Genomic DNA, 27,821 nt, shown 5'->3' on the forward strand with positions numbered 1-27,821 from the left:
AGCAATGGCTGTCCCTGGGAGTGAAAGGGTCAATAAGCAATGAATATTCAAGAGAAAATTCACCAAAATCCCATTCCAAAGAACTAATTCTTATAATTGTTTTTCTCCTGCAAATCTCAATTTGGAAAAGAAAAAACAGAGTCCTGTCTTTGTATTTTTGCAGGCAAAAAATTTTTACATCAGCTTTGTCAGATCTCAATTCAGCTACAGCCTCTGGAGCAAGTGGGATACCTGCCTGTCCATTCATGGTTGCCTAAGCCACAGGAAAGGAGAAACACTTTTTCTCTTCCCTCTTGGTTCAGTGTCTGGGACCCTACAAATTAAACTGACCACAGAAAGGTTAACAAGAAAAAAAACATTAACGATGTACATACACATGGAAATTCACAAAGAAATGTGATGCAAAGAGGCAATTAGAATTTGGGGTGTGTATGTTAGACTAGCCAAAGAAAACAAGTTTAGGGCTGCTTGGTGCAGGAGGTAAGTTATGGGAAAGCAGGGGGAGGAAATGTATTCTAAAAAATGGTTGTTTAATAAGGTTTCTTATGCAGATAAGTCATCAGCTATTAAAAGTTGTCTATGGAGTAGTTTTCTCCCAAGTACGCTAGAGGCAGACACCTTTACATACTGAAATTTAATTATTGCTTTTACAAAGGGGAAAGTCAGAGAGCTAATTGCTTTCTGCCCAAAAAGTTATTATGCCAAAGTGACATACATTGGAGGGGCATATTTTGGTCCATTTCAGGATATTTTACTGGATGCAATTCTATATTTTAATATATTATAGTGATATTCATCATAAGATAGGAAAACACTTTATTTCTTCTACAAATACAGCAGTAGCACTAAAATCATTAGTTCCTGCTAGAATGCGGTGCTTTATTTAATTTTATAGCATGCTTCAGTTGTCATTTGACTGACAGCTAAATCAAGAGATAATTCAGTTTTTTCCCACCCCATGGTATAAAAATAGTAAGCAGGAAGCAGGTTGTCATAAAAATCAATAATTTTGACATATGCCAATTGAAGCCTGGAGTGAACATTGACAAATACAGGTTCATGCAAATCTAAAGCCATTCAAAGTTTGGTAGTCCTTTGTGCTAGTGAGTGAACTATGATGGAATTTAGTTTCATTTAAATTACAAACCTGGAGGCTGGGGGAGCAGGGAAGTAAACTATAAACGTAGTATACACTAAAACTGAATAAATTAATTCTGTAGTAATATTAATAAAGGGACTGATAATTACTTCATAGAATTTCCCAGTGATAACATATAATTACCTTGCATAAGTAGAGATACGTTTATATTCAGAGATGATGTTGCTGGTATGAATATATCAAATCTAATAGGAAAGTCTTGATAGAAAATGGATTCTTCTGTTATTGGATACATTCTATCTTTTCATTGTATTTTTCAGTAGTATTCCATAAATGTGCTTCTCTAGCCTCACTGATTAACTGATCTATTCCCTGTCACTCGTCTCATTAATTCCCTTGTGCTTTTGTCATGCTTTTTCTTCTTTGGGAATCAATTTCTCTCCGTTCTCTTGCTTACAAATCTCCCTCATGCATCTCGAGACCTTCCTTTATCATTAAGCTTTCCCAGGCCATTTCAGCATATGTACTATCCCCTTCCATTGAAACTAAACAACCTATTTCCATACTTTATTATGCATCGCTTTAACTATTCCTCTGCATTCTTATTAACACATCATATAGTTATATTTTGCTTTGCCAACTATCCTCTGTACTTCAACATGGGTTACATGTTTCTAAGCATCTAAAAGAGTGCTGGAAAAAGTACATATACATTTCATTGGTTGATATGGGTCTTCAATGTAATGTACAGATTTATTTAATCTTTGCTTGAGATCATAGAGCACACATAAGATATCTGATCATAATACCTAAGCACAACAAACCTGATGCTAAAGTTTAGGAATTAGACTTTCCTATAAATTTTATGACCTAGAACTAAATTAGAAACAACATTAAAGTTAAGACAGCATTTTGTGTCATCTAGCTTTCAGCTAACAGCACACACAGACTGAATATGGCAAGACTTCAAACAAGAATACATTATTTTCTTCTCCAATTTCAATGCTTTGTGATTTTTTTTTCTTTGAGTTAGATTTTAGGAGAGTATCAATACTGTGCTGGCCCAAAGTACTGAGAATAACAGTTACATGTTTTTTTTTTTTTTGAGACGGAGTCTCACTCTGTTGCCAAGGCTAGAGTGCAGTGGTTCTATCTCAGCTCATTGCAATCTCCCCGCCCCATTCAAGTGATTCTTCTGCCTCAGCACACCGAGTAGCTGGGACTACAGGCATGGACCACCACTACAGCTAATTTTAGTATTTTCAGTAGAGACGGGGTTTTGCCATGTTGGCAAAGCTGGTCTTGATCTCCTGACATCAAGTGATCCGCCCACCTCAGCTTCCCAAAATGCTGATATTACAGGCGTGAGCCACCATGATGGCCAACAGTCATATCTTTACTGAAGAGATGAGGAAGTATGCATCTAGCCAGAAGCCGTGGTTAGTGTATTATATATGGTTTCTCATTTAACACAACAGACTGAAAGAGTATATATTGTTTCCATTTTTCCGATGAGAAAACTAGGTTCAGACAAGTTTTTCAAGAATGTCTACTGAGTTGATTGTGAAAATATAATAATTATTCAAAATATCTTTTAATATATTAAAGAAAAAATAGTGAGTTACATTTGGCAAATTTGCAATTATAGGAAAATAATAAATGCTACTTTATCAAAGTCTAAGTGGTTTTTGTTTTACCTACAAATCTTTCAATACACCTGTTTCTGCCTAAAAACAGATTATATGAGTGACCCTGAGCCACACTCGTTTCTTTTATTTTCATAGTTTATGTTCAATGTTATAGGACAAAATGAGCAAATAGATAATGTATACTGTGCATTTGCCCATAGGTTCAATTTCTTGTGAAAGGTCTTTAAAAGTCTTTTAGTATATCAGTTTTCCTACTGTTTTCTTGAGTATCGTTTTTACTGACACTCATAAATGATTTTTTCTAAAACTTTATGATTTCTTACCAAAAAATTGTAAGTTGCATCTGTTATGTCTAGTTTTTTTATATCTACCTTAGTGTGTGTGTGTGAGGAAAATTGCAACAGCAAACAAAACAGAAGAAAAATTGAGACTCACTTAAACTAGCCCTTAGTAAGACCTGGAAGTTTTTTCCAGTCATTTGCAAAATAAAAGAAGGAATTTACTTTGATATATTCATAAAAATAAAGTGTCCTAAAACCCTTGGTTAAAATGATTAGAAGTTTATCTTTTCCTCGAAAAATCTCATTTTTCTAAAATGAAAAGATATTCTTTGAAACCAATGAGAACAAAGATACAACATACCAGAATCTCTGGGACACATTTAAAGCAGTAAGTAGAGGGAAATTTATAGCACCAAATGCCCACAAGAGAAAGCAGGAAAGATCTAAAATTGATACTCTACCATCACAATTAAAAGAACTAGAGAAGCAAGAGCAAACACATTCAAAGGCTAGTAGAAGGCAAGAAATAACTAAGATCAGAGCAGAACTGAAGGAGATAGAGACACAAAAAACCCTCGAAAAAATCAATGAATCCAGGAGCTGGTTTTTCGATAAGATCAACAAAATTGATAGACCGCTAGCAAGATTAATAAAGAAGAAAGGAGAGAAGAATCAAATAGATGCAATAAAAAATGATAAAGGGGATATCACCACCAACCCCACAGAAATACAAACTACCATCAGAGAATACTATAAACACCTCTACGCAAATAAACTAGAAAATCTAGAAGAAATGGATACTTTCCTGGACACTTACACTCTCCCAAGACTAAACCAGGAAGAAGTTGAATCCCTGAATAGACCAATAGCAGGCTCTGAAATTGAGGCAATAATTAATAGCGTACCAACCAAAGAAAGTCCAGGACCAGACGGATTCACAGCCAAATTCTACCAGAGGTACACGGAGGAGCTGGTACCATTCCTTCTGAATCTATTCCAATCAATAGAAAAAGAGGGAATCCTCCCTAACTTATTTTATGAGGCCAACATCATCCTGATACCAAAGCCTGGCAGAGACACGACAAGAAAAGAGAATTTTAGATCAATATCCCTGATGAACATCAATGCAAAAATCCTCAATAAAATACAGGCAAACCGAATCCAGCAACACATCAAAAAGCTTATCCACCATGATCAAGTGGGCTTCATCCCGGGGATGCAAGGCTGGCTCAACATACGCAAATCAATAAACGTAATCCAGCATATAAACAGAATCAAAGACAAAAACCACATGATTATCTCAATAGATGCAGAAAAGGCCTTTGACAAAATTCAACAGCCCTTCATGCTAAAAACTCTCAATAAATTTGCTATTGATGGAACACATCTCAAAATAATAAGAGCTATTTATGACAAACCCACAGCCAATATCATACTGAATGGGCAAAAACTGGAAGCATTCCCTTTGAAAACTGGCACAAGACAGGGATGTCCTCTCTCACCACTCCTATTCAATACAGTGTGGGAAGTTCTGGCCAGGGCAATCAGGCAAGAGAAAGAAATCAAGGGTATTCAGTTAGGAAAAGAAGAAGTCAAATTGTCCCTGTTTGCAGATGACATGATTGTATATTTAGAAAACCCCATTCTCTCAGCCCAAAGTCTCCTTAAGCTGATAAAAAACTCCAGCAAAGTCTCAGGATACAAAATTGATGTGCAAAAATCACAAGCATTCTTATACACCAGTAACAGACAGAGAGCCAAATCATGAATGAACTTCCATTCACAATTGCTTCAAAGAGAATAAAATACCTAGGAATCCAACTTACAAGGGATATAAAGGACCTCTTCAAGGAGAACTACAAACCACTGCTCAGTGAAATAAAAGAGGACACAAACAAATGGAAGAACATACCATGCTCATGGATAGGAAGAATCAATATTGTGAAAATGGCCAGAATGCCCAAGGTAATTTATAGATTCAGTGTCATCCTCATCAGGCTACCAATGACTTTCTCCACAGAATTGGAAAAAAACTGCTTTAAAGTTCATATGGAACCAAAAAAGAGCCCACATTGCCAAGGCAATCCTAAGTCAAAAGAACAAAGCTGGAGGCATCACGCTACCTGACTTCAAACGATACTACAAGGCTACGGTAACCAAAACAGCATGGTACTGGTACCAAAACAGAGATATAGACCAATGGAACAGAACAGAGCCCTCAGAAATAACAGCACACATCTACAGCCATCTGATCTTTGACAAACCTGAGAGAAACAAGAAATGGGGAAAGGATTCCCTATTTAATAAATGGTGCTGGGAAAATTGGCTAGCCATAAGTAGAAAGCTGAAACTGGATCCTTGCTTATTCATTATATGAAAATTAATTCAAGATGAATTAGAGACTTAAATGTTAGACCTAAAACCTTAAAAACCCTAGAAGAAAACCTAGGTAATACCATTCAGGACATAGGCATGGGCAAGGACTTCATTTCTAAAACACCAAAAGCAATGGCAACAAAAGCCAAAATTGACAAATGAGATCTAATTAAACTAAAGAGCTTCTGCACAGCAAAAGAAACTACCATCAGAGTGAACAGGCAACCTACAGAATGGGAGAAAATTTTTGCAATCTACTCATCTGACAAAGGGCTAATATCCAGAAACTACAAAGAACTCAAACAAATTTACAAGAAGAAAACCAACAACCCCATCAAAAAGTGGGCAAAGGATATGAACAGATATTTCTGAAAAGAAGACATTCATACAGCCAATAGACACATCAAAAAAATGCTGGTCATCACTGGTCATCAGAGAAATGCAAATCAAAACCACAATGAGATACCGTCTCACACCAGTTAGAATGGCAATCATTAAAAAGTCAGGAAGCAACAGGTGCTGGAGAGGATGTGGAGAAATAGGAACACTTTTACACTGTTGGTGGGACTGTAAACTAGTACAACCATTGTGGAAAACAGTATGGCAATTCCTCAAGGATCTAGAACTAGAAATACTATATGACCCAGCCATCTCATTACTGGACGTATACCCAAAGGATTATAAATCATGCTGCTATAAAGACACATGCACAAGTATGTTTATCGCAGCACTATTCACAATAGCAAAGACTTGGAATCAACCCAAATGTCCATCAGTGACAGACTGGATTAAGAAAATGTGGCACATATACACCATGGAATACTATGCAGTCACAAAAAAAGATGAGTTTGTGTCCTTTGTAGAGACGTGGATGCAGCTGGAAACCATCATTCTCAGCAAACTATCACAAGAAAAGAAAACCAAACACCACATGTTCTTACTCATAGGTGGGAATTGAATAATGAGATCACTTGGACTCAGGAAGGGGAACATCACACACCAGGCCTATTATGGGGAGAGGGGAAGGGAGAGGGATGGCATTGGGAGTTATACCTGATGTAAATGATGAGTTGATGGGTGCTGACGAGTTGATGGGTGCAGCACATCAACATGGCACAAGTATACATATGTAATATACCTGCACGTTGCCCATGTACCCTAGAACTTAAAGTATAATAATAAAAAATAAATTAAAAGAAAAAATGAGCAAGAGACCTGAATAGACATTTTTTCAAAGGAAGACTTACACATGGCCAACACATGAATTAAGAGGTGCACAACATAACTAAACATGACGGAAATATAAACTGGAATCAGAATGAGAAGTCACATTACATCTTTTAAAATGGCCAATATCAAAAAGCCAAAAGATAAAGAGTGCTGACAAGAATGTATCAAAAAGAGAACCCTGATAGTTTTGGTGGGAATATAAATTGGTACAACCATTATGGAATACAGCATGGAGGTTCCTCCCATAATTAAAGACTTACCATATAATACAGCAATTATACTTTTAGGAATAAAAGTATATACCTGCGGGTACGATGCCTCATGCCTGTAGTCCCAACACCTCAAGAGGCCAAGGCAGGCAATTACCTGAGGTTAGGAGTTTAAGACCAGAGTCGCCAACATGACGAAACCCCATCTCTACAGAAAAATACAAAAATTAGCCAGGCATGACGGTGGACACCTATAATCCCAGCTACTTGGGATGCTGTGGCAGGGACAATTGCTTGAACCCGTGAGGCAGAGGTTGCAGTGAGCCAAGATCTCGCCATTGCACTCCAGCATGGGCATCAGAGCGAGATTCTCTCCCATTAAAAAAAAGGTATGCACCTTTTATATACTTTTCTTTTTATATACAAAGGAAATAAAATAACTATCTTGAAGAGATATCTGCATTCCTGTGTTCATTACAGCATTATTCACAAGAACTAAAATATGGAAACAACCTGTGTTGATAGACAAGTAGGTATGTAAATTGTTATATCTATCATCTATCTATCTATCTATCTATCTATCTATCTATCTATCTATCTATCTACAATTAATTATTATTTGTTTTAAAATGAATGAAATCCTTCTATTTGCAACAAAATGAATGAGCCTAGAGGACATTATGCTAAGTGAAATAAGCCAGGCAGAGACAGAAAAATACTACAGGTACAACCACGCAAACTTGCTATTATAAGATGAATAAGTTCTGGAGATCTAATGTACACCATGGTAATTATAGTCAATAATAATATATACTTCAAGTTCACTGAGTATAGATCTTAAGTATTCGCCTTCCTCACCACATCGTAACTATGTAAAGAGATGAATATGTTAATTAGCTTGATTGTGAAAACTTTTAAAAACATTTTTGATGGGGTCAGGGTGAGAGGAGAGTGAGGGTCAAAACACTACCTGCTGGGGACTATGCTCACTAGCTGGGTGATGAAATCATTTGTACACCAAACCCCAGCAACATGCAATTACCCATGTAACAAACCTGCACATATGCCTCCTAAACCTAAAATAAAACCTGAGAAAAGAAAAAAAAAATCAGATTCCTATAGGGTGCTCCAGGTTTGTTTCAAACATTAGAGAGACAGAGCAAGGATTAAATACGTAAAAGTGTAAGCACAACTTAAACTATGTGTAAGGCAATCAATTCTATATATTTCAGCAACTCCTAGGGTTATTATCAAATAAAATCACTGACGTGTCATAAGTTCTAAACTAAAAACAACACAAATGCCCATCCAGAGTAGAATGAATAAATAAATTGCTTTTGCTTCCCACAGTGGAATACCACACAACATTTAAAAACAATGGACTGCTGCTACACACAACATAGATGATTCTCACAAATTTCAACTGAGCAAAAGAAGTCAGACTCAAAAGAACACCTATAGCAAGTTTCCATTTATATGAAATTGAGGAGTAGGAAAATCCATCATGATAGAGTTCATGATAATGATGACTTTTGGTGAGTAACTGGTTTAGAAAGGGCAAGAGAGACAGGTGTGGGAGCTGGAAGTAGTCCATATCTTGCTTGATTTGGGTGGTGATGATAGGGTTATATAAACTTATAAAAATTATAGTGCTATATGGTTAAGATTTATGTATTTTACTATACGTAATATATTAGTTGAAAAAATGTTGCAGTGTAAAGAAAATCAGTAAAAACATGCTACTTACAATTGTAGCTTTTGTTTATCAAACAAACATTTGAATAGTCTATTGATTGGTAGTTAGCAAGTTTATATTAAGTAGCATTGCCCTGAATACTTTTTTGTATGTACCAGTAAGCATTTACCTTTCTCAACTAGGGCTAATTAAAAAAAAAAATCAAAACTTCACATTGTACACATTGAATATATATAATTTTTATTTGTGAATTGTACCACCATAAAACTAAAAATCAAATTTAAATAGGTTTAAAGAAATTTTAGGGACAATAGGATAAAGAAAATTTCGAGCTCAAGAATACGCATAGATAAAAAATAAAATGTTGATAGAAATATTATTGTTATATTTCAGAAAATCATATAAAAAGTTTTGCTAAAAGTTTCCAGAAAGAGAGAATAAATAGTTCTCCTGTGGTGGATTAAAATGAGATTAGCATTGGAGTAGTAGTTTAAAACAACAGAGTCTGGAGTCAGATCTCAAAAATACAATGTATTTGCTAAGTAATGTGAGACAAGCTATTTAAATTTTTTGGACCTAAACTTCCTATCTGTAAGTTTGTTGAAAAAAAAAAAATAGGCTAATAGAGAACTTAATTTACAGGGAATGCTAAATTATTACCTGTTATTAGAAAACTTGATAGCAGTGACATTAAAAGCTTGAGTACTGTAGAACGAGATTCTAAAAATCATTTTTTGAAATTATATACATATTAATATTACTTCAATAATTTGCACAATATAGTAAGAAAAGCTTGCTTTGCACAGGTAACATTGTGCCAAATAACCTTTAAATCATCATGATTTCTCAATTGATCAAATTAACAATAATAAAATTTTACTGTAGAAGAGGAATTTTTTTTCATTAATATATCTGTGCATGTGCATGGGGTATACGCAATATTTTGTTACCTGCCTAGACTTTGTGATCATCAAGTCGAGGTATCTGGGGTGTCTATAACCTCAAGTATTATTTCCATATGTTAAGAACATTTCAAGTCCTCTAGGTATTTTGGAATATACAATACATTGCTGCTTATATTTAGTAATCTTACTCTGCTATTATACATCAGAACTTATTTCTTCCAACTAATTGTCTGTTTGGACCTATTAACAAACCTTTCTCTATTCCTCTCACCCTCAGAAACTCTTTCCAGCCCCTGGTATCTATCTATTATTCTATTCTCTAACTCCATGAGATAAATCTTTTTAGCTTTCACGTAAGAGTAAGAACATTTGATACTTGTCTTTCTGTGCCTGGTTTACTTCATCTAACACAATAAGTTCCCAGTTCCATCCATCTTGCTGTAAATGATACAATTTCATTCTTTTTTTGTGGACAAAAAGTATTCTACTGTGTATAAATACCACATTGCTTTTATTCATTCGTCCATTGATGGACACAGGTTGATTTCATATATTTGCTATTGTGAATAGTGCAATAAATATGAGAGTGTGGTTATCTCTTTGATATATTCATTTATTTCCTTTGGATAAATAGCTAGTAATGAGATTCTTGGATCATACGATCGTTCTATTTTTATTTTTTTTATTTTTGAGAAATCTCCACACTGTTTTCCATAGTAGTTGTACGTCCCCACCAACAGTGTAGAAGAGTTTCCTTTCTTTCCCCACATTCTCACCAGCATCTGTTATTTTTTGTCTTTTTAAGAACAGTCATATGCCTGTGGGTAAGATAGTATCTCACTGTGATTTTGATTTGCATTTCCCTGATTATAGTGATGTTGAGCATTTTTTTTCATATACCTACTGACCATTTGTATGTCTTCTTTTGAAAAATGTCTATTCGTGTTCTTTTTCCAGGGAAATAATTTCCAACTTAGAACTGTGTAGCCAGGCAAACTATAAGTCATGGTTTCTAGGATAAAATAGATATTCATCATATGCAAAAACGTAAAACAATATAACTTTCATGTACCTTTTCTCCCCCAAATGAGTATTTAACTCACTAAGAGAAAAATAAGTTTCCTGAGATAGAGACACTCCAATATAATAGTGAGGCTAAGAGAATTATCTATATAATGACAATAGGGTTCCAGCAGCTAGAGGCAGACCAATAAATATTAGATCAAGACTATAGTAGACTTTGAGAAAAAGCTGTTTTTTAAAACATGTAAAATAAAGTTGATATATTTTGTGACATGTTTGACCATATGAATAATTGAAAGGCATTTTAAAAAGCTGTTGGAAGTTTGGAAAAACTTAGGCAGATTTGAAGCTAAGCAAATAAAAATGTAACTTTATAAAAAGCAAAAATTATTGTCTAAGAAAGGCAATGAAATATAATCATGCATCATCACATAAGTACATTTTGGTCAATGATGGACTGCAATAGAATGATAGCTATACCATATAGCCTAGGTTTATAGTAGGCAACACAATCTAGGTTTGCGTAAGTGCACTCTATGATGCTCATACAATGAAGAAATCACCTATTGCATTTCTCAAAACATAAACCAGTTGTTAAGCAATGCATGGCTGTATTGGCATAATATTTAGCTCTGAATAAAAAATGTTTATGTAGCCATAACACTGAAGACAGTAAATTTGAATTTGAACTAATAAAACCATTAGGGAGAATAAGAAACAGAAAATATTTATGAGGGATATATTGGAGTGTTAAATTATAATCTTCTAAATTTGGAATTTGATTCATAATACCTACAACAGAGAGAGAGAGAGAGAGAGAGAGAGAGTCAGGAAGAGAGAGAGAGAGAGAGAGAGAGAGAGAGAGATTTTCATAGCAATTTTCTCCTGAAGAAAGAGAAGAATCCTTTTTCTGTACCACACATTAATTTATAATTATCAAAGGTCACCAGAATTGGAGTTCCAAAGGCAGTTCTAGGTTCTAACTTTTAAAATTACTAACTACTGAAGTAATTTTGGAAGCTACCTTGTTTGTAATTAAAAAAAGAAACAAGCAAAAAGGTAAATTGCATATAAATGCAAGGGATTCTAACAAAGTTTTGTGCTTGTATTATGACTTTTTATGACATTTTTTCTTTTACAAAATACAATTATTTTCCAAAATATATTTTTTACCAATTTCAACTTTTCTGAAGTTACAGGTGTAGATTATTTGCCTATTGCAAATCTGTCTTAGGTCAAACCCTAGGCAGTCCTGCTGTAGTCACTCCATGGTGTTAATAGATTTTGGAAAATGAGGGGCTGTCTCTCACTGCACCTTGGGGATTTGAAGAAACAGATATTCTACAGCTTGACCAACATGATGGGCAGAGCTTAATTTTACTAATAAGTGTTATATACCTGTACTATGGCACTTTGAAGAAATAGGTGCTCCTACAGAAGGGCAGACTAGATGGTGGACTTAATCTTTAGGAATAAGGTATGTTAGGGGACAAAAAACTATTTGTTAAATATCTGTTCTGTATTTTTCTTTGGACTATGTGGTAAATTAAGCTTACTGTCTTAAATTTCTCATCTCCTATTTTTGACTCTAGTTCCTCCCATCCTTTAATAATGATAAAATGCACATAAGGAAGATAAGATTCAGAGCAACAAGAAGTAAGAGTGGCCAGGGCTTTCTGTTGCCACATGAGTGGAAGAGCAGTGTTCTTCAAAAGAATTATGGAATGTGACAAATAGGGAAGAAGTGAATGGTGGCCCATAATGGAGCTAGAGGCAGTGAAAATGAGTATCTATATGGTAGACTATTCAGGAATATATATTAAATAGATGTGCTTCCATATATACCAGATAATGGTAGTGCTTATGTTTGGAGGTATAATAAAATAGTCCCTATAAATATTTTGTACTCTCTTTTCATCTCACATGCTTCAGATAATACCTTATTTCACTTTGTCTTTGATGTAGAAAGAGGTACACAGGCCAATATGGGGTCCCAGTGTGAGTTTCAGTTCATTCCTGGAAGCAAAGATTTCTCTAAACTCACCTAGAAGTTTAGACACAAATCAAAGTAGGTCCAACAAGGTGTCTGACCTTGTGTCTCCCATCAAATTAGTTGAACAAGGTGCTCTTGACTTTGTATCTTCCATCAAATTAGTTGAAGTAGATTTGGAACAGGTTTGTATTATCTAAGTCATCCTTGGTAGATTATTAGAGACAAAACTGTATTCTAATACATGAGTTTTGAATCTTAAAAAATATGGTAAGTTTATTTTGAGAAAAATAAATGATTTATCCTGGGAATATTGGCTGCTCATAGAATTAAATCATCTGCATTATGTGAATACCTGATTGCTGCTAGGTCAGGTATATCCATGCTTTTATTGCCAAGTCCGTCATTACGTGTCATCCAAAAGCATGCTTACATGTTGCCAATTAAGGAGAGTCTTCCTGTCACTACTGTTCTAGATTTTATTGCTTTGGGAGGAATTCTGTACAAGCATGAATCAACATTATGGGAATCATTAAAAAAAAAAAAAAGCGAAGAAAATATATTCAATATAATTTTGGTCAGGCAAGGCTACATTCTCAGAGTTCCAGAAATTTTGGAGAAAAAAAATTAAATGAGGAATTTGACAATGTATCCAAGGGGGGAATATCTCAGAGAGTTGTTTAAAAAAATACTTTCAAAATTTATTATTGAAAAATCATTGTATTAATATCAATTTTGTTATATCCATAAATATTATAATAATTTGAGAAAAGGCCATCAAATAAGCAACTGTTGAGAAAGACAAGTCTTCACAATTATTCAAATACTTATTCACATCTAAGTATACATTAAATCTTTAGCACCTAGTATGCTATCTGATACAAAATGGCTTTAAATAAAAATGTGTTGAATGAATTAATGAGTAATTAAAAGAAAATATGTTTCCCCATCAGATACTAATATACAACCTCTGAAAAACAACCTACATGCACATCAATATAAATACATCGTGCAAAAATATTGATAACTGAATTGGAATAACCAGTTTTTCACATTGGTAAAAATAAGGGTTTTTGAGTGAGACAGACCTAGGTTTTTCGAATTGAATGTCTGCAACTCGGTTGTGTGGCTGTGGAGAATTTATTTAACTTCTCTATGCCTCAGTATCCTTAGCTAATAATAGTAGATTATATTTATCTCATAGAGAAGCTGTAGAAATGGAGTAAGAGAGTGCAATGCCTACCTTTGTGAACATGCAACACATTATCGTTCTTATTCCAATAAAACCTTTTCATCTTGACTACAAATATTAAGTAAATATGTAATTTTATAACTTGAGATCAAAACGTGTTTAATTACTTCAAAAGATCCTTTTCCTTAAATATCTCGAAGTTTTCAATTTTATAAAGTAGATTTATATGTATTGAATTACAAATGTAAATAAATAAAAATTGACTACATAGCACTAAAAATTTAATTTAGCAATTATATTATTATGCAGCACTTTGAACTGTAATTTTTAAAAGTAACAAATTGTAACTATACATAATCACATTGTCATGTAAACACAAGGAACAATCAATTAAAATGTTGAAAAAAAATATAAATTAAATACATTATTTAATATCTTGAATATCATTTGATTCAATAAAGAAAATTATTTTAGTGAGTTGTATAAATAATGATTGTGTTTATCAGGAAGATCGATGTAGAGTGGAGTGATAGAAAGGTCACTGGAATGATAATTCAGCAACTCAAGTTGCACTCCGGGCTCTGATACTAATTGGCAGTATGATCCTGGGAAAGTAATTTCACTCTGCATGTCTCTGGATGTTCGATTGGATGATCTTTAAGGTACTTGATAGGGCCTGACTTGAATGGAGCCTACTTTACAGCTAAGAAATTAATCCCCAAGCCATAGAAATTGAGTGATAAGACTAATAGTTATGTGAAGGTGGAAATACATTATTTTAGCATTTTGGCATCTGAATGTTCTCATAGATAATACGCTTCTCTTTGAGAAGATATCTTGAAAAGCCACAAGGGAATAGAGAGTGAGAATCAGAAACAACCTATGGAGAGTAAACATTTTTTCTAGGTCTGTGCTAGAAAAGAGTGAATATTTTTTATGAAAGGAAATGAAATTAGGAACTAAAGAGAGAAGTGAGTTACAAAGAAATGCCAGTGAAACATTGTGGGGTGATCATGAGGACGTGATCCCATTCCTTCCTTACAAACTATTAACAGAAATTATACTTTCCAAATAAAGTTGGGAATTTTACTAACATCTAGCTTTCAAAGAGCAAAGAGCCCTACATGGCATCTGGATTACATTTTATGGGCCTCTATACAATCGCATGAACTAAAGCTTTTCACCCCACTGAATCTTAAAGTAAGTCACCCCTCCAAATTCAGCCAGCAGTAACAAAGTGTTGGACACATAAATAGTGTAGGAGGTTTGAATTAATTCTGAAAAAAACACTTAAAAGTCATATGACTATTGTTGAGGCTATTTTGTAGGTGGTCTATGCAGGCTTATAGGTAAAGAAAAGTCTTGAGAGTTGATGTTTAACCTAGCTCTAATAAACACATGCTTTCTTAAAGGGTTAGAGTATTGCTCAAAGATGGTACTTAACATATTGTTTGGATGGGTTAACGTCTCCATCATACTTCATCCACGTTGTGCTGCTCTAATATAGCTGAGCAGTAGAGCCCCAGGGAAGGCTACCTGCAGCTAGTAGCTAGAGATATTTCCAAAAATGCCATCACAATGGTATAGGAGTGGAAGTCTTGGGAGTCAGAAAATCAAAGAATAAATATAGAAGGTTTACAGGGTATGACAAATTAGACATGTTCCCAGAGGAAACAGTGTTTCAGTTTCTGTCACCAATTGCATGACAGCATTTGATTGGTTAGTGTAAGATTCACTTTCAAATGTCTGACAATCACAAACAGGAGTGAGACTGCTCTATTTTCTATATACATCTATTACATCTGTGACTTAATAAGAGAGATAAGTAAGAACTGTTAATTAATTAATTAATTAATTAATTAAATTTTTTTTATTTTTTTTTGAGACGGAGTCTCGCTCTGTCGCCCAGGCTGGAGTGCAGTGGCCGGATCTCAGCTCACTGCAAGCTCCGCCTCCCGGGTTCGGGCCATTCTCCTGTCTCAGCCTCCTGAGTAGCTGGGACTACAGGCGCCCGCCACCTCGCCCGGCTAGTTTTTTGTATTTTTTAGTAGAGACGGGGTTTCACCGTGTTAGCCAGGATGGTCTCGATCTCCTGACCTAGTGATCCGCCCGTCTCGGCCTCCCAAAGTGCTGGGATTACAGGCTTGAGCCACCGTGCCCGGCCAGAACTGTTAATTTAAAAAAAGAAAATAAGCATTGTGCTTTTAGTGAGGAAGAGGATTCTGCTTAGGTTGGAAAACTTAAGATGTTACTAGTGAAAAACGGAGAATCTCAACATAGCGCTGTGAGGGTATAAAACAAGAGAATCAGCTTAAATGTATTCAGGAAGTATAACAGAGTGTGTTCCGATGAATGTTCAGGAAGAAGGATTTGAGTGGAGATAACAATCAGAGGCGAATAAAAATTGGAGTAAATAATAGAGTATTAAAGGTAAATGAAATGGAAAAATATGATATTTAAGATTTGAACACATGACTTTCCAGGTAGAGACTTTCAGGGGGTAGCGGGATATTTAGATTTAGACTTTATAAGAAAAATGCTTGCTGTATATATCTATCTGGAGATTTTAAATGTATCCATGGTAGTTAAGGCCTTAAGGGAACTTTACTTATATTTATAGAAGAAAGAGGGACAGAAGGAATAGGGAAAAGGGATTAAAACATGCGAACAAAAACAGTGAAAGGAAGAAAAAAGGAGGTAGTAGAGGGGATAAGACATGACCACAAAGGTTAGAACAAAGTATTTTATTAATGTAACAAAAATAAAGGAGTTAAAACAATTGAAAGGGCTCACAGAAGACATTGGGGGGAGAAAGTTTGAATAAAATAATTGGTTACTCTGCCATTGGTGACCATGGCAATTTCAATGGAGAAGTGGAACTGGTAATCTCCTATTTGAGAATCAGATGGGGAAGATAAAAATCTCAAATAACCATTTTTATAAATGTGGCACATATACACCATGGAATACTATGCATCCATAAAAATGGATGAGTTCCTGTCCTTTCTAGGGACATGGATGCAGCTGGAAACCATCATTCTCAGCAAACTATCACAAGAACAGAAAACCAAACACTGCATGTTCTCACTCATAGGTAGGAATTGAACAATTAGATCACTTGGACATGGGAAGGGGAACATCACACACCGGGTCCTATTATGGGGAGGGGGGAGGGGGAAGGGGAGAGGGGTCAGGGAGGGCATTGGGAGTTATAACTGATGAAAATGACGAGTTGATGGGTGCTGATGAGTTGATGGGTGCAGCATACCAACATGGCACATGTATACATATGTAACAAACCTGCACATTGTGCACCTGTACCCTAGAACTTAAAGTATAATAATAAAAAGAAAATCAGTGTCATTTTGGAAGCTATCATATTGATCTAGCATTTAGGTGTACTTTTTTATAAGCTGATTGATAGTAATGATACCAATAATCATATTGAGCTCACTTGGGACAAGTACTGAGCTAATGCCCCAACCATTCTCTCTGACTAGTCACACTCTATGATTGTAAGTTTGTTGGTTCAGTTTGGCTTATAAATGAAAGTCTAATTATACGGTAGTAACGATTTTCAACACAAAGAGTTATTTTCCCTTCTAAGAATAGAGAAATAACTCAGTAATTTCACAGGCCGAATTAGATCTATAGATAAAATGAAATATCTAAAGGACAAAACTGTTAGTACAAATTGGTATTACAAAGTACTGAGAACATAGTAAAAATGAGTTTCAAATTTATTATATTCAGATGAATGTGGCATCATTTTCCCAATACTGTTTTAAGAATTCTTCATTGACTTACTAGGTATATAGCTCACCAAATAATTTACTGCCATAATGGCTTACAAATCCTGAAAACATGATGGGTTATTGCCAAAGTACTTGACTTCTCTGTGATTTTTATGACCTGAGAAATCAGGGTTAACCAGAAATTAATTAAATTTGAGAAGAAATAGAAAAAAAAAATGAGAGAAATATCTCTGTTCCAGGGCCACATCTTCATTAAAAATGTTCTCCTTCTCAAAATAGATACATTTTTTTCTCTCAATTTTCTCTTTCATTATTATCTCAATTCATTTTACAAATAACTATTGATCTCTTCATAAGACATTCTGGATAATGTCCTGAGACTAAGGATTCAATAAAGAACAAACAGATATTTCCCACAGTACTATGCTGGGTGCTAAGAAGTACAGAGAGTGCTAACAATAATCAATAATCAGGGAACTTGACCTAATACTGAACAAATAATTAATGCAGGATCAGCATTTGAATTAAGATTTGAATGATGAACAGGAATTAATTTGGAGAAGAGGTAAGTAAAGAACATTCCATGTAGAAAGAGCAGAATGTCTCTTGCATTAAAATTAAAGAACTAAAATGATCTTGCTGAGTGGCAGTAACTAAAAGATTAGTACGGTTAGAGATCAGAAATTAAAGAGGAGAATTGAGTGAGGTAAGACTTCAAGGGAGTACAGGGTTACAGGTCCTGTTAAAAATGTTGGCTTTTTATCCTAAGGTAAGCGGTAGTGGTCTTCTGATTTGAAAAGATCACTCGGATTCCATGGTAGATAATGGAATGGTCAGAGAAAGGACTGAAGTGGATGCTGATGCTGCAGTCAACTCCTCAATAATCAGCATAACTGCATGTAAGCTATTCTAAAAGTTAAAATTTCAACTAATAGATATGCTTGATGTTTTATTCTCTGAGAAAAGCTCTGTAACCTCTTGTACAAATACATTCCCTTGCACAAAAACTGATATTCCATTATGAAACCCCTTTCAAATGTCCTTTTGGAAGCTTGCTAGCTTATGTCTCTAATGTTTATCTTGTCTCCCCTGCTTGGGATAAAGATACATGTGCACCACTACCTGTGTATCAAGGGAACTCTCCTCTACACCTCTGCTAACCACTAAAAATTCTTAAAGTGGCTGTCTGGTCACTGTCTTATAAAAATGAAAGAATGTAATTCTGACATGTTAAGAAACTAATATGAAGTGGTCCCAACCCCTGCCTTGGGATTACATTCTTTGCTTATATTCTTCATTGCATTTGTTATAAACAATAAAGTCTGGCTTTAAATTAGGGTCGGTAGTCTTTTGGCCATATGGCTGGAGGTAAAACAGGAGATTTTGGTCATTTATGGAAAGGATTACTAGACAGTAGAAGTAGAAAGAGAAAAGAACATAGTGAAGTAATAGTTAGAAGGTAACAATCTAAAGTATTCAGTGCTTGATTTGTTCTGGGAAACGTAAGAGAAGAGGGTTTCCAACGTTAGCCCCAGATTTCTGAACTGCAGGACTGAATAAATGGTAATACTAGTTCCTGAGTTTGGGAGTACTTACAAAAACAGGAGCCAACCATGCTAAGAATTGAGTTAAGAGCATTCCAAAAAAGTGCAGAAACACATACAAAATTCCACAACATAAAATAAAATACATGGCATGTTCAGTAAAATGATGAAAGACCAGAATACCTAAGGCTATGGGATTGTCAAGGGAAAAGAATAGAACTGACTGGAGAGCTAGGTTCATATCTGATAAGGTATGGTTTTGTAGGCTACCATGAGTAGTTAGAATTATTCTGAATGCAATAAAAAATTAAAAGTTTTAAGCATTAACATTTTAATTGGAATTAAATTATATGAATATAATGTTGTGGTCTTTAGTAAAATGAAGGGAGAGAGTGAAATAATGGAAATAGGAGACCAGTTGTAGGGTCGCTATAGAATGCAGGGAAGAGATAATTGTGACCTGGATAAAGGCATGACAGAGGATACAAAAGAAGTGCAATATAACAGAGATATTTTGAAGATACAATTAATAGTTCATGCTAAGGTTTATATGAAGAGATAACGTTGTTGAGCTAAAGAGAGAGAAGTCAGAAAATATCCTATGTTTCTAAGCAGTAAGAAGATAATGTAGTAAAAGTTTTATGCAAAGGAAAAAGTGAAGGTTCCATTTTGGATATGTTAATTGTGAGATGTCTGTGGAACATGGAAGTGGTGATAACAAGCATCTGATGGAAATACGAGGCTGAAGTCCAAGTTCTGAATTGAAGATACCTAGGTGTCCACAGAAAATATTTGCTTAAAATTGATGGAATTGTTTCCAATCACCTAGAGAAGAGAAGATAGAGAAATAAGATAAATAGATGAAAGTTAGGACCTAGGTGGAACACAATAAGATGATCCAGTTAATAACAAAAACAAACAAACAAAAAACCTGAAAAAGAGTAATCAGTGAGACAGAAGGAAATCAGGAGACTAGAAAAACAGGACTAGAGGAAGATAGAAAGAGAAAGTGATCCACCATCTTGAATACTGGTGTGAAATGGTTTAAGGTGAGGATAGAGAAGAATATTGGACTGGTAACATAAATGTCATCGATGATGTTGTCAAGATCAGATTGAATGAAATAACAATGGTGAAAACTGGACAGTAGACACATGAATAATGATGGAGGAAGGGGATGTGCAGACAGTGCGATAAAAAGAGATATTTAATTAGGAGAGGGAACAAAGAAATGAGCAAAGAAATATACTCCAAAGAATATCTGAGGACAGTCATTGATGTTTTTAGTTGGAATACTGTAATACATGTAATCTAGGATGACTAATGCAGAAGAAAGGGAAAGACTGCTAAATCAAAAGAGGGAGGATAATCCAAAGTCCTCCAAAAGATAAAAATGGAATGGTATCATTCACATAAGCAGAGAAAATGGCCTTTCTTAGAATGAGGTGTACTTTCTTCATTATAATAGGAGAAAAAGAGGAAAATGCTAGGGGAAAATGCAGGACAGCTCTCCAAGTGGCAATGGACCAACCCAGTTTTTCCCCTTCTCTCACTTGTGCTTCTCAAAAATAGCTGTAGAATGAGCTGGGAATGCAACATCCTGAGATAAGGCTCAGACTCTCTTACTGTGTCTCTTAGAACAGCTTTTCCTTGAGTGCTTTAGCCCAGTGATCATGTGATGCCTGGGTTATAAAATACAGGGCAGGCTTCTTTCAAGGGTTCCTCAGCTGTGGTACAAATAGGGCATGTGCAAATGAGACTTCACCACCCTGGGCAAACTGTGTGAGTCTTGGGAGGCTGGCTCCTCATGAACCCCAGGGTTCTGTGTCCCTTGATGCCTATCTGTAAGCAATAAACCTGCTTCATGCAACTTTTTGCAGGTATGTTCTAATTCACTGGACTCATTCAAGTAGTAGAAACTGCAGTCCAAGATGCAGTGAGCCAAAGTGGTACCAACGCATAGTGAATCTGCTTTGTGGCAGGAACACTTTACAGGTGAAAAGAATAGACAGTTTGCGGCCGGGCGCGGTGGCTCAAGCCTGTAATCCCAGCACTTTGGGAGGCCGAGACGGGCGGATCACGAGGTCAGGAGATCGAGACCATCCTGGCTAACACGGTGAAACCCCGTCTCTACTAAAAATACAAAAAACTAGCCGGGCGAGGTGGTGGGCGCCTGTAGTCCCAGCTACTCAGGAGGCTGAGGCAGGAGAATGGCGTAAACCTGGGAGGTGGAGCTTGCAGTGAGCTGAGATCCGGCCACTGCACTCCAGCCTGGGCGACAGAGCGAGACTCCGTCTCAAAAAAAAAAAAAAAAGAATAGACAGTTTGCGAGTTGTGGCCTCTATGCTCTCATTTAAGTGTAAACAAAACAGCTGAGAGTTATAAGGAAACCTAGATGACAGCCCTAATGAATTCCATATTTAAAGTCAAGATGAAGAAGAATGAATAGGTAGAGAATTGGGAAGAAAACCCAGACTACAAGGTGTCGTGAAAACCCTAAGTAAATATCCATATTGTAGAATAAGAAAAAGAACAAAAAGTCATAAACACCAAGTCTAAGCAGTGAGAAAAACAATGAAAAAGAAGAAAGAATATAAAGTAGGAGAAGATTCCAGCGAGCTCAATAGAATTAAGAACTGTAGATTGTATAATTTAGGTTTCTTCTATTGTTTAACGTTATTAACATGAAAAGTACTTGCATATTATAAAAACCATACAACCGGGCTAACTTTGCATGGGAATCAACATTAAACCAGCAATTCCTAACTAACTGATAAAAGCACTCTTTGGAAGAATTACAGAATGACAGAAATTAAAGGTGGACAGTTGGGTAAATGATGCTAATGACAACAAACATATTGGTTAAGATGCTTTTCTTAGTTCATATGTTAAATGAGTTAAAGTCAGTCTTCTGAAGCATAATGATGTGCTGACTGTAATTATTTTATAATTATTCAATAATTAAGTGGGAATTTAATACTATTGAGTTCTTTTCAGAATTTTTCAAGTTGATTACTAATTGGAGCTTTGATTAAAAATTAATGAAATATAAATATTACTGTATACGTAAGAAAAGAAACACACTTGGCTATTGTTTTGAGGATATGCATTTAATTTTAAATTTTATAATTTAGATTCAACATGAATTGCAATAAATGGATCTTCAGCAGAGTTACTAATAGAAAATTGAGCTTTGCCATCATTAGAAACGTAGATTTTAATGCCTGTGCAATTGCCATCAATTTTATCTCCAGAAATGACATCACAGTATGTGCCAGCAGGAAGACCAGTTTGCAAAGTTGAAGAAAATGACCTGGAATAAAATATTTGAGATTTAACTTCAATACAATTAAAAGCAGGAATACAAACTAACACAAATAAACAGCATAACTTTATGTTGTAGAACCCTAAGCAGACAAGGTCTCATTAAAGAGAAAACCCGTATGCCTCTTTAGTAGGTGTAAATAGCTTTCTCAGGACGAAAAAGAACCTTACAGCAGACTGAACAAGTCCCTGGTCAGTAGTGAAAATATTACCAGAAAATCAAACTTGAAGAATATCAGTGAAGATTGGCAGGAACGGTCACACTTTGATAAAAGTGCTACCTTAGTAAATTCAAATTTGTTCTCAACTGAACTTAATACCAACTACTTTTAACAATTTAAAGGGTATTATTTTTTAACCTTCTTTTTTTCCTCATGAGGTTAAAAAGAATTTGAGTGTACATATAAACAATCTAGCATTTCTATGAAGAAGTGATCATTTGAAATATAAATCTTTTTCACAAAAATTTATTTTGGTATTCTCATCCACAAAAGAAATTAATTAAAGAACCAGACATCAGCCTTTTTGGCAGGAAAGAGATTGACTTGACTTATATATTTATTTATTCCTTCATTTTTCATCAGTGAAATATAATTTATATTAGAATGAGCTAAGTGTGAGTATCAGTTGGCCTTGGACAGAGACAATTCAACTGTTTGCAAGGAAGTCTTCTGAGCTATATGTTAGGGAATCATTTATACCACAGGCAAAGGATATAAGAATCACAGATGAAAGGCCAATAATGAGAAGTTTCAGAACTAAAACTCAAATCTCCCGAAGCAAATCATTAACCACAAGATACATATTATTTATATATATGCTTTAAAAATGTGATTTGTCACAAGGAGACAGAGAAGTGAAGAAAGTATACCAAAAAACTAGGTAGAGCAGTCCTTGAGAAAAACAGTTAGAAATAAAGGTATTTTAATACTGAGGCAGCATTTTTCCATGATTAAAAAAGCAGGACTACAAGACACGTTCTTTTAATGATTTCACAACCCTTATATTAATTACTTTGTGTATTTTGTGGCATGTGTAGGTGAGCATATGCATGTTAATTCTATGTATGTATAAGATACTGCAAGGGTACATAGAAAGGACTCTGCTTACAACAGAAAGCCCTTATGAAAAGAGGAGAGTGAAGGAGTAAGAACCATCATCATTTTGCTTCTGCCCATTGTTGATCGCTATTGTCTTCTTGCTCCACCGACTAAATGATTTTTCAGATACCATAAAAAGTAAATGAACAGAAACAAAAAGAATGAACCAAGAACGTACTGTTACAAAATATTATTTCTAATTGATATTTACTTACCAGTCATCATTGTTGAAAACAATGAATCCTTTGTTTCCTCTTCCAAAAGCCACTTGGTTGCTCCCATTATCATACCAGTTTGTAAAAGGCTCACCATCCACTACATTGCGGAAAGCAACCATGTTCCTACAAACACAGTAACATAAAAATGTTGATATTCTTAAACTTCAACTGTTTTAAATAAAATGCTAAAGAAAGTTTCCTATTAGAGGACATGTCAAAATAAATATTCTCACCTTATTTGGCGCCATCGATGTTCACAGACCCAGTCATTGCCACAAGTAGTGTCTGGATTAATAGTAACTTCTTTAATTACTCCATTATTATTTGGTGGCCCAACCCAATCATTAACATCCTTAATTGGGGGGGAAAGCCAAATTTTAACATACATGTATTTACCTCTTCCTTCTCCTTTACACCAAACCCAACCTATCCTGTTACTTATGTCTCTGCAGTCAGTGACTTTATCTAGAATCCAATGCCTTCATTAATTTTTATAGCTCTTTACTTGGTCTTCATCATCTCTCTATGCTCAGGTTCTTTTCTGCCGTATTAAAAACAAAGGTAACAAATTTGTATACTCTCGTTTTCAATCCAAGGACCTGCAAAGGCTTCTTTGCTCTGTCACCCAGGCTGGAGTACAGCAACACAATCATAGCTCACTGCAGCCTTGATCTCCCAGGCTCAAGCGATCCTCCCATCTCAGCCTCCCAAGTAGCTAAGACTGTTGGTGTGCACCACCACACCCAGTGCATTTTGTTTTTTTTTTTTTTTTAATTTTCGATACAGACGAGGTCTTGTTAGCTTGCTCAGATTTGTCTTGAACTCCTCAGGTCACGTGATCTTCTCGCCTGGCCTCACAAAGTGCTGGGATTACAGCTGTGAGCCACTGCACCTGGCCTGCAAGGGCTTCTTAACATCACTGTAAGCCATGTAATGTCATTGTAGTGGGCAGGGCATTAGTACCAGAAACACCAAGATTAAAACACGGGCTCTATTACTAGTAGCTAAGAAAACTTAATCAATATACATAATTCACTGTGTCTCAGTTTTGTCATTTGTAAAATGGGAATATTGTTTATCTTTGCTCTAAAAATTAAGTAGTATATCTGAAAATGCCCTGAACGTGACATGTGCTAAATAAATCTTAGAGTCCTTCATGCTTCTTTTTAGATAAATGGACAAAACAATACATCTGAATATTTTTTATTAATTGACCACATTTTTAATACTATGTTTTCTGGATTGGAACTTTAAAAAATACAAATTAAAAAGAAAACACAGTAACCCTAGGAAGGTTTTCAGTGTTGACCTTAGAATCATGTCATATGGTGAAAAGTGAACAATACTAAGAGTTTTTAGCATGCAGCAGTCCTGGCAAAGTGGAAGCGTTATAGTAATAGGAAAAATAAAAATACTCTCTGACTCCTAACGTCAGAAATAAGACCAATTAGTAGAAATTATAAGAAGTTGGCTCGATATAAAAGTACACCTTCTAAATATTAAAGCTGTTTAACAATAGAATCAGCTGCCGTACAAAGTAGCCGACTTCTCAAACTGAAAGGAATCTAACAGAAGCTAGCTAGATATCAGTGTGACTCATAGGAAGGAGGAATTTCTGCTTTAGACATGAACTCTCTGATGCTGTTTCTGGAACCTTTAGTTTAAAAGAAAACCTTCTACTAGCTTTCCAAATATCTTTACACTCTTATTTCTCTGTTCCTTTTTGAAACTACTCATCAGATTAATGTCTTTACCACACTCCCAAAAGTTTTTCTCATTCTTACCTTTCTTGGAATGCTCTATACATTTCTGTTCTTTAGTACATATAATTTCCTTCCTCTTATAGGACACTTTGCCTATTTAACTTAGCTCAACTGACACATTTCTTTGTATTCCATGTAACATTTTAAAAGTACTTAACAAACATTTATGTTGTTCTCACTACGGGCAGATGATGTTTTAAGTTCTCTACAAGTATTGGCGTATATAATCTTGCTATCAACCCTGAGGTAGATACTTATTAGAAATACATATTTTACTCCCTGTGTCTAGCTCTTATTTTTCGGTGTTTTTTTTTTTTTTTTTTTCTTTTTCCTGTTGGCTAGGGGGATTTTTCATGTCTTTGAAACAGCTTGCATACTCTTTTTCAATGAGGAATATAAATTTTACTCCTTTAATATAACCTGCCTAAAATCAGAGCCCTGTGTCAGGTTTACACATAATTAAATATTTGTTGAATAAATACATAATTAATAGTTGTCATATTAAGTTAGAACATGATTGCCTCCTTTTTCTTGAGAAAAGGATATTTTGAACAACTCCAAAACTTACTTTTCCATTTTGAAAATTTCTTGGCCAACGGTAGCTTGACATTACTCGTGTAAATCCATAAGGATGAGCAAGCATAAATCCAACTGCCATTTTATACAGCCTGAAAGTTACATAATTATATGATCATAGAATATCAGAATATTCTTACTATCATTAAAAGATGTGTTAAAAAAATAGAGAACTTTGTTTTCTACCTGGCGTCCCAGAAGGTAAGAATAGAGGCTCCTCCAGCCCCATGTCCTCGTTGATTATCATGGTTATCCACAAAGACAAGTGCTCTGTCAGAAGGCACGAAACCCCAACCTTCTCCCCAGTTCCTATTTTTGAAAAATAAGATATACTTTGATGTATCATTTCACAATTGTTTTAGGGTAATATAACTGTGCATCTCTTTCTGTAGGGCATGGCATCTGAAGATTAATTCTCTCTCTAATTAAATGGTTATTCTGTAAGATATATATTTACATACACATATATATACACATACACACCATACACACTCACGTGTGTAATCTACATATATAGTCCATATTTGTATATACATGTTTGGAATACTTATGTTCATATTACAAATACAAGATTTTTGTTATTAAAAAAGGTCCTTTTAGAGGTTTCAGCATATTATAATTTAGAAGCACTCCAGAAGGATCAATATCCATATCACATTATACAGAATGTCAAACTAGATTAAAATAAGGCTTCAATACTGTATTGTTACCATATACATATTTTAATATTTTAAATTAATATATGTAAATTCTACAGTATGGACACTTTGTACATACTTTATAAATGACGGGATCATTTTAAAAATAAACTGGCTTTAAAAGATTACATGCAAACATCAGTCAAATCTAGTATATTCATCTCATACTTAGAAGAAAATTCCTAGGGAATGTTTAGGGTTCCTAGGCATACCGTCTTGTGACAGACACTAAATATAAAAGATGATTCATTCGAGTTTAGGGCACTAGAATACTTATCATTAAAAATTGACTCCTTGATAGTGGTCTGAATAAGAATGTTCCAGAAGATAACTCACACTGGGGTAGTATGACTAATAGATCTATGAAATAATTCAGGGGAAAATTTGTATTCATTTACTTTAAGTAAGACATCTTCTCTCCATTCCACTTGCGAATAACCGTGCCGAGTTTTGCACCATACTTGAATTCTGTCACCCGGCCATTTCCAAAGTACTCACTGCTTTTAATTGGCTCACCACCCAGATCAATTACCTAGTAGAAATTTAGGAAAAAATAACATTTTTCATAGGGTCTTTAAAGCATTTTAACCAATAAGTTAATATTATATAACAAATAGCTCTAAGTTATTTATTATTTGCTTTTGTCTTGTTTTGTTTTTCAGACATAGGGTCTTGCTATATTGTCCAGGATGGTCCCAAACTCCTGGCCTCAAGCAATCTTCCTGCCACAGCCTCCCAAAGTGCTGTGATTCGTGAAATCACAGCACGAGCCACCACACCCTGTGCTATTTGTTATGTAAAATGCTCAAAATGGTTTTCTTATTCTTATTATCTCAACAGGTAATATTCCTATATTCTTTTTTTGAGAAAGTATACACTACAATATTGAAATAAACATAATGTCAAAGTTACCTGCTGTCCTGTGAGAATGTTTACCTAATTTTTAGTCTTGTACATCAATGATAATAACAGATCACATTAATACATTTACTATCTGACTGACATTTCTTGATAAATATAAACTCGTTTCATTTACAAAGAAAATAAAGACATAACTATTATCAGTATCCTACATTCTGTGTACTCCATAAAACCTGTTGTGATAAAGAATTAGATATGCTGTATCTGAAGAAGAGGAGGTTAAAGAACAGTGTTTTACATAAATGACTCAGTCCTTATCCTACAGAAATTGC

General features: G+C 34.9%; 1 protein-coding gene and 1 long non-coding RNA gene across 6 annotated transcripts in view; one reads left to right on the forward strand and one right to left on the reverse strand.

Moving 5' to 3' along the window:
• LOC107126868 (uncharacterized) overlaps positions 1-27,539 on the forward strand; it is a 68,638-nt gene extending 41,099 nt beyond the window's left edge. Inside the window, exon 4 of the long non-coding RNA XR_010588498.2 lies at positions 27,291-27,539. This is a non-coding gene — a long non-coding RNA (uncharacterized lncRNA). The remainder of the gene's footprint in view (positions 1-27,290) is intronic.
• Positions 1-27,821, reverse strand: part of LOC101866053 (pancreatic alpha-amylase) — a 42,701-nt gene that overhangs the window by 12,441 nt on the left and 2,439 nt on the right. For 3 of the 5 annotated variants that reach the window (XR_012429016.1, XM_065548829.1, XM_074027375.1), the window contains exons 5-7: positions 27,027-27,160; positions 26,117-26,239; positions 25,923-26,022 (exon numbers count right to left, since the gene is read on the reverse strand). Coding sequence is in view for 3 of the 5 variants with exons in the window: in XM_065548829.1 (XP_065404901.1) it covers positions 25,923-26,022; positions 26,117-26,239; positions 27,027-27,160 (357 nt within the window). In the remaining 2 variants the exon portion in view is untranslated. Of the gene's footprint in view, positions 1-22,040; positions 22,263-23,588; positions 23,715-23,824; positions 23,944-25,922; positions 26,023-26,116; positions 26,240-27,026; positions 27,161-27,821 lie in introns of those variants that run through there. The other 2 variants (XM_045366267.2, XR_012429015.1) reach the window with 2 other exon arrangements.

This window comes from Macaca fascicularis, chromosome 1 (assembly GCF_037993035.2).
Source record: "Macaca fascicularis isolate 582-1 chromosome 1, T2T-MFA8v1.1".
NCBI classification, from domain to species: Eukaryota; Metazoa; Chordata; class Mammalia; order Primates; family Cercopithecidae; genus Macaca; species Macaca fascicularis.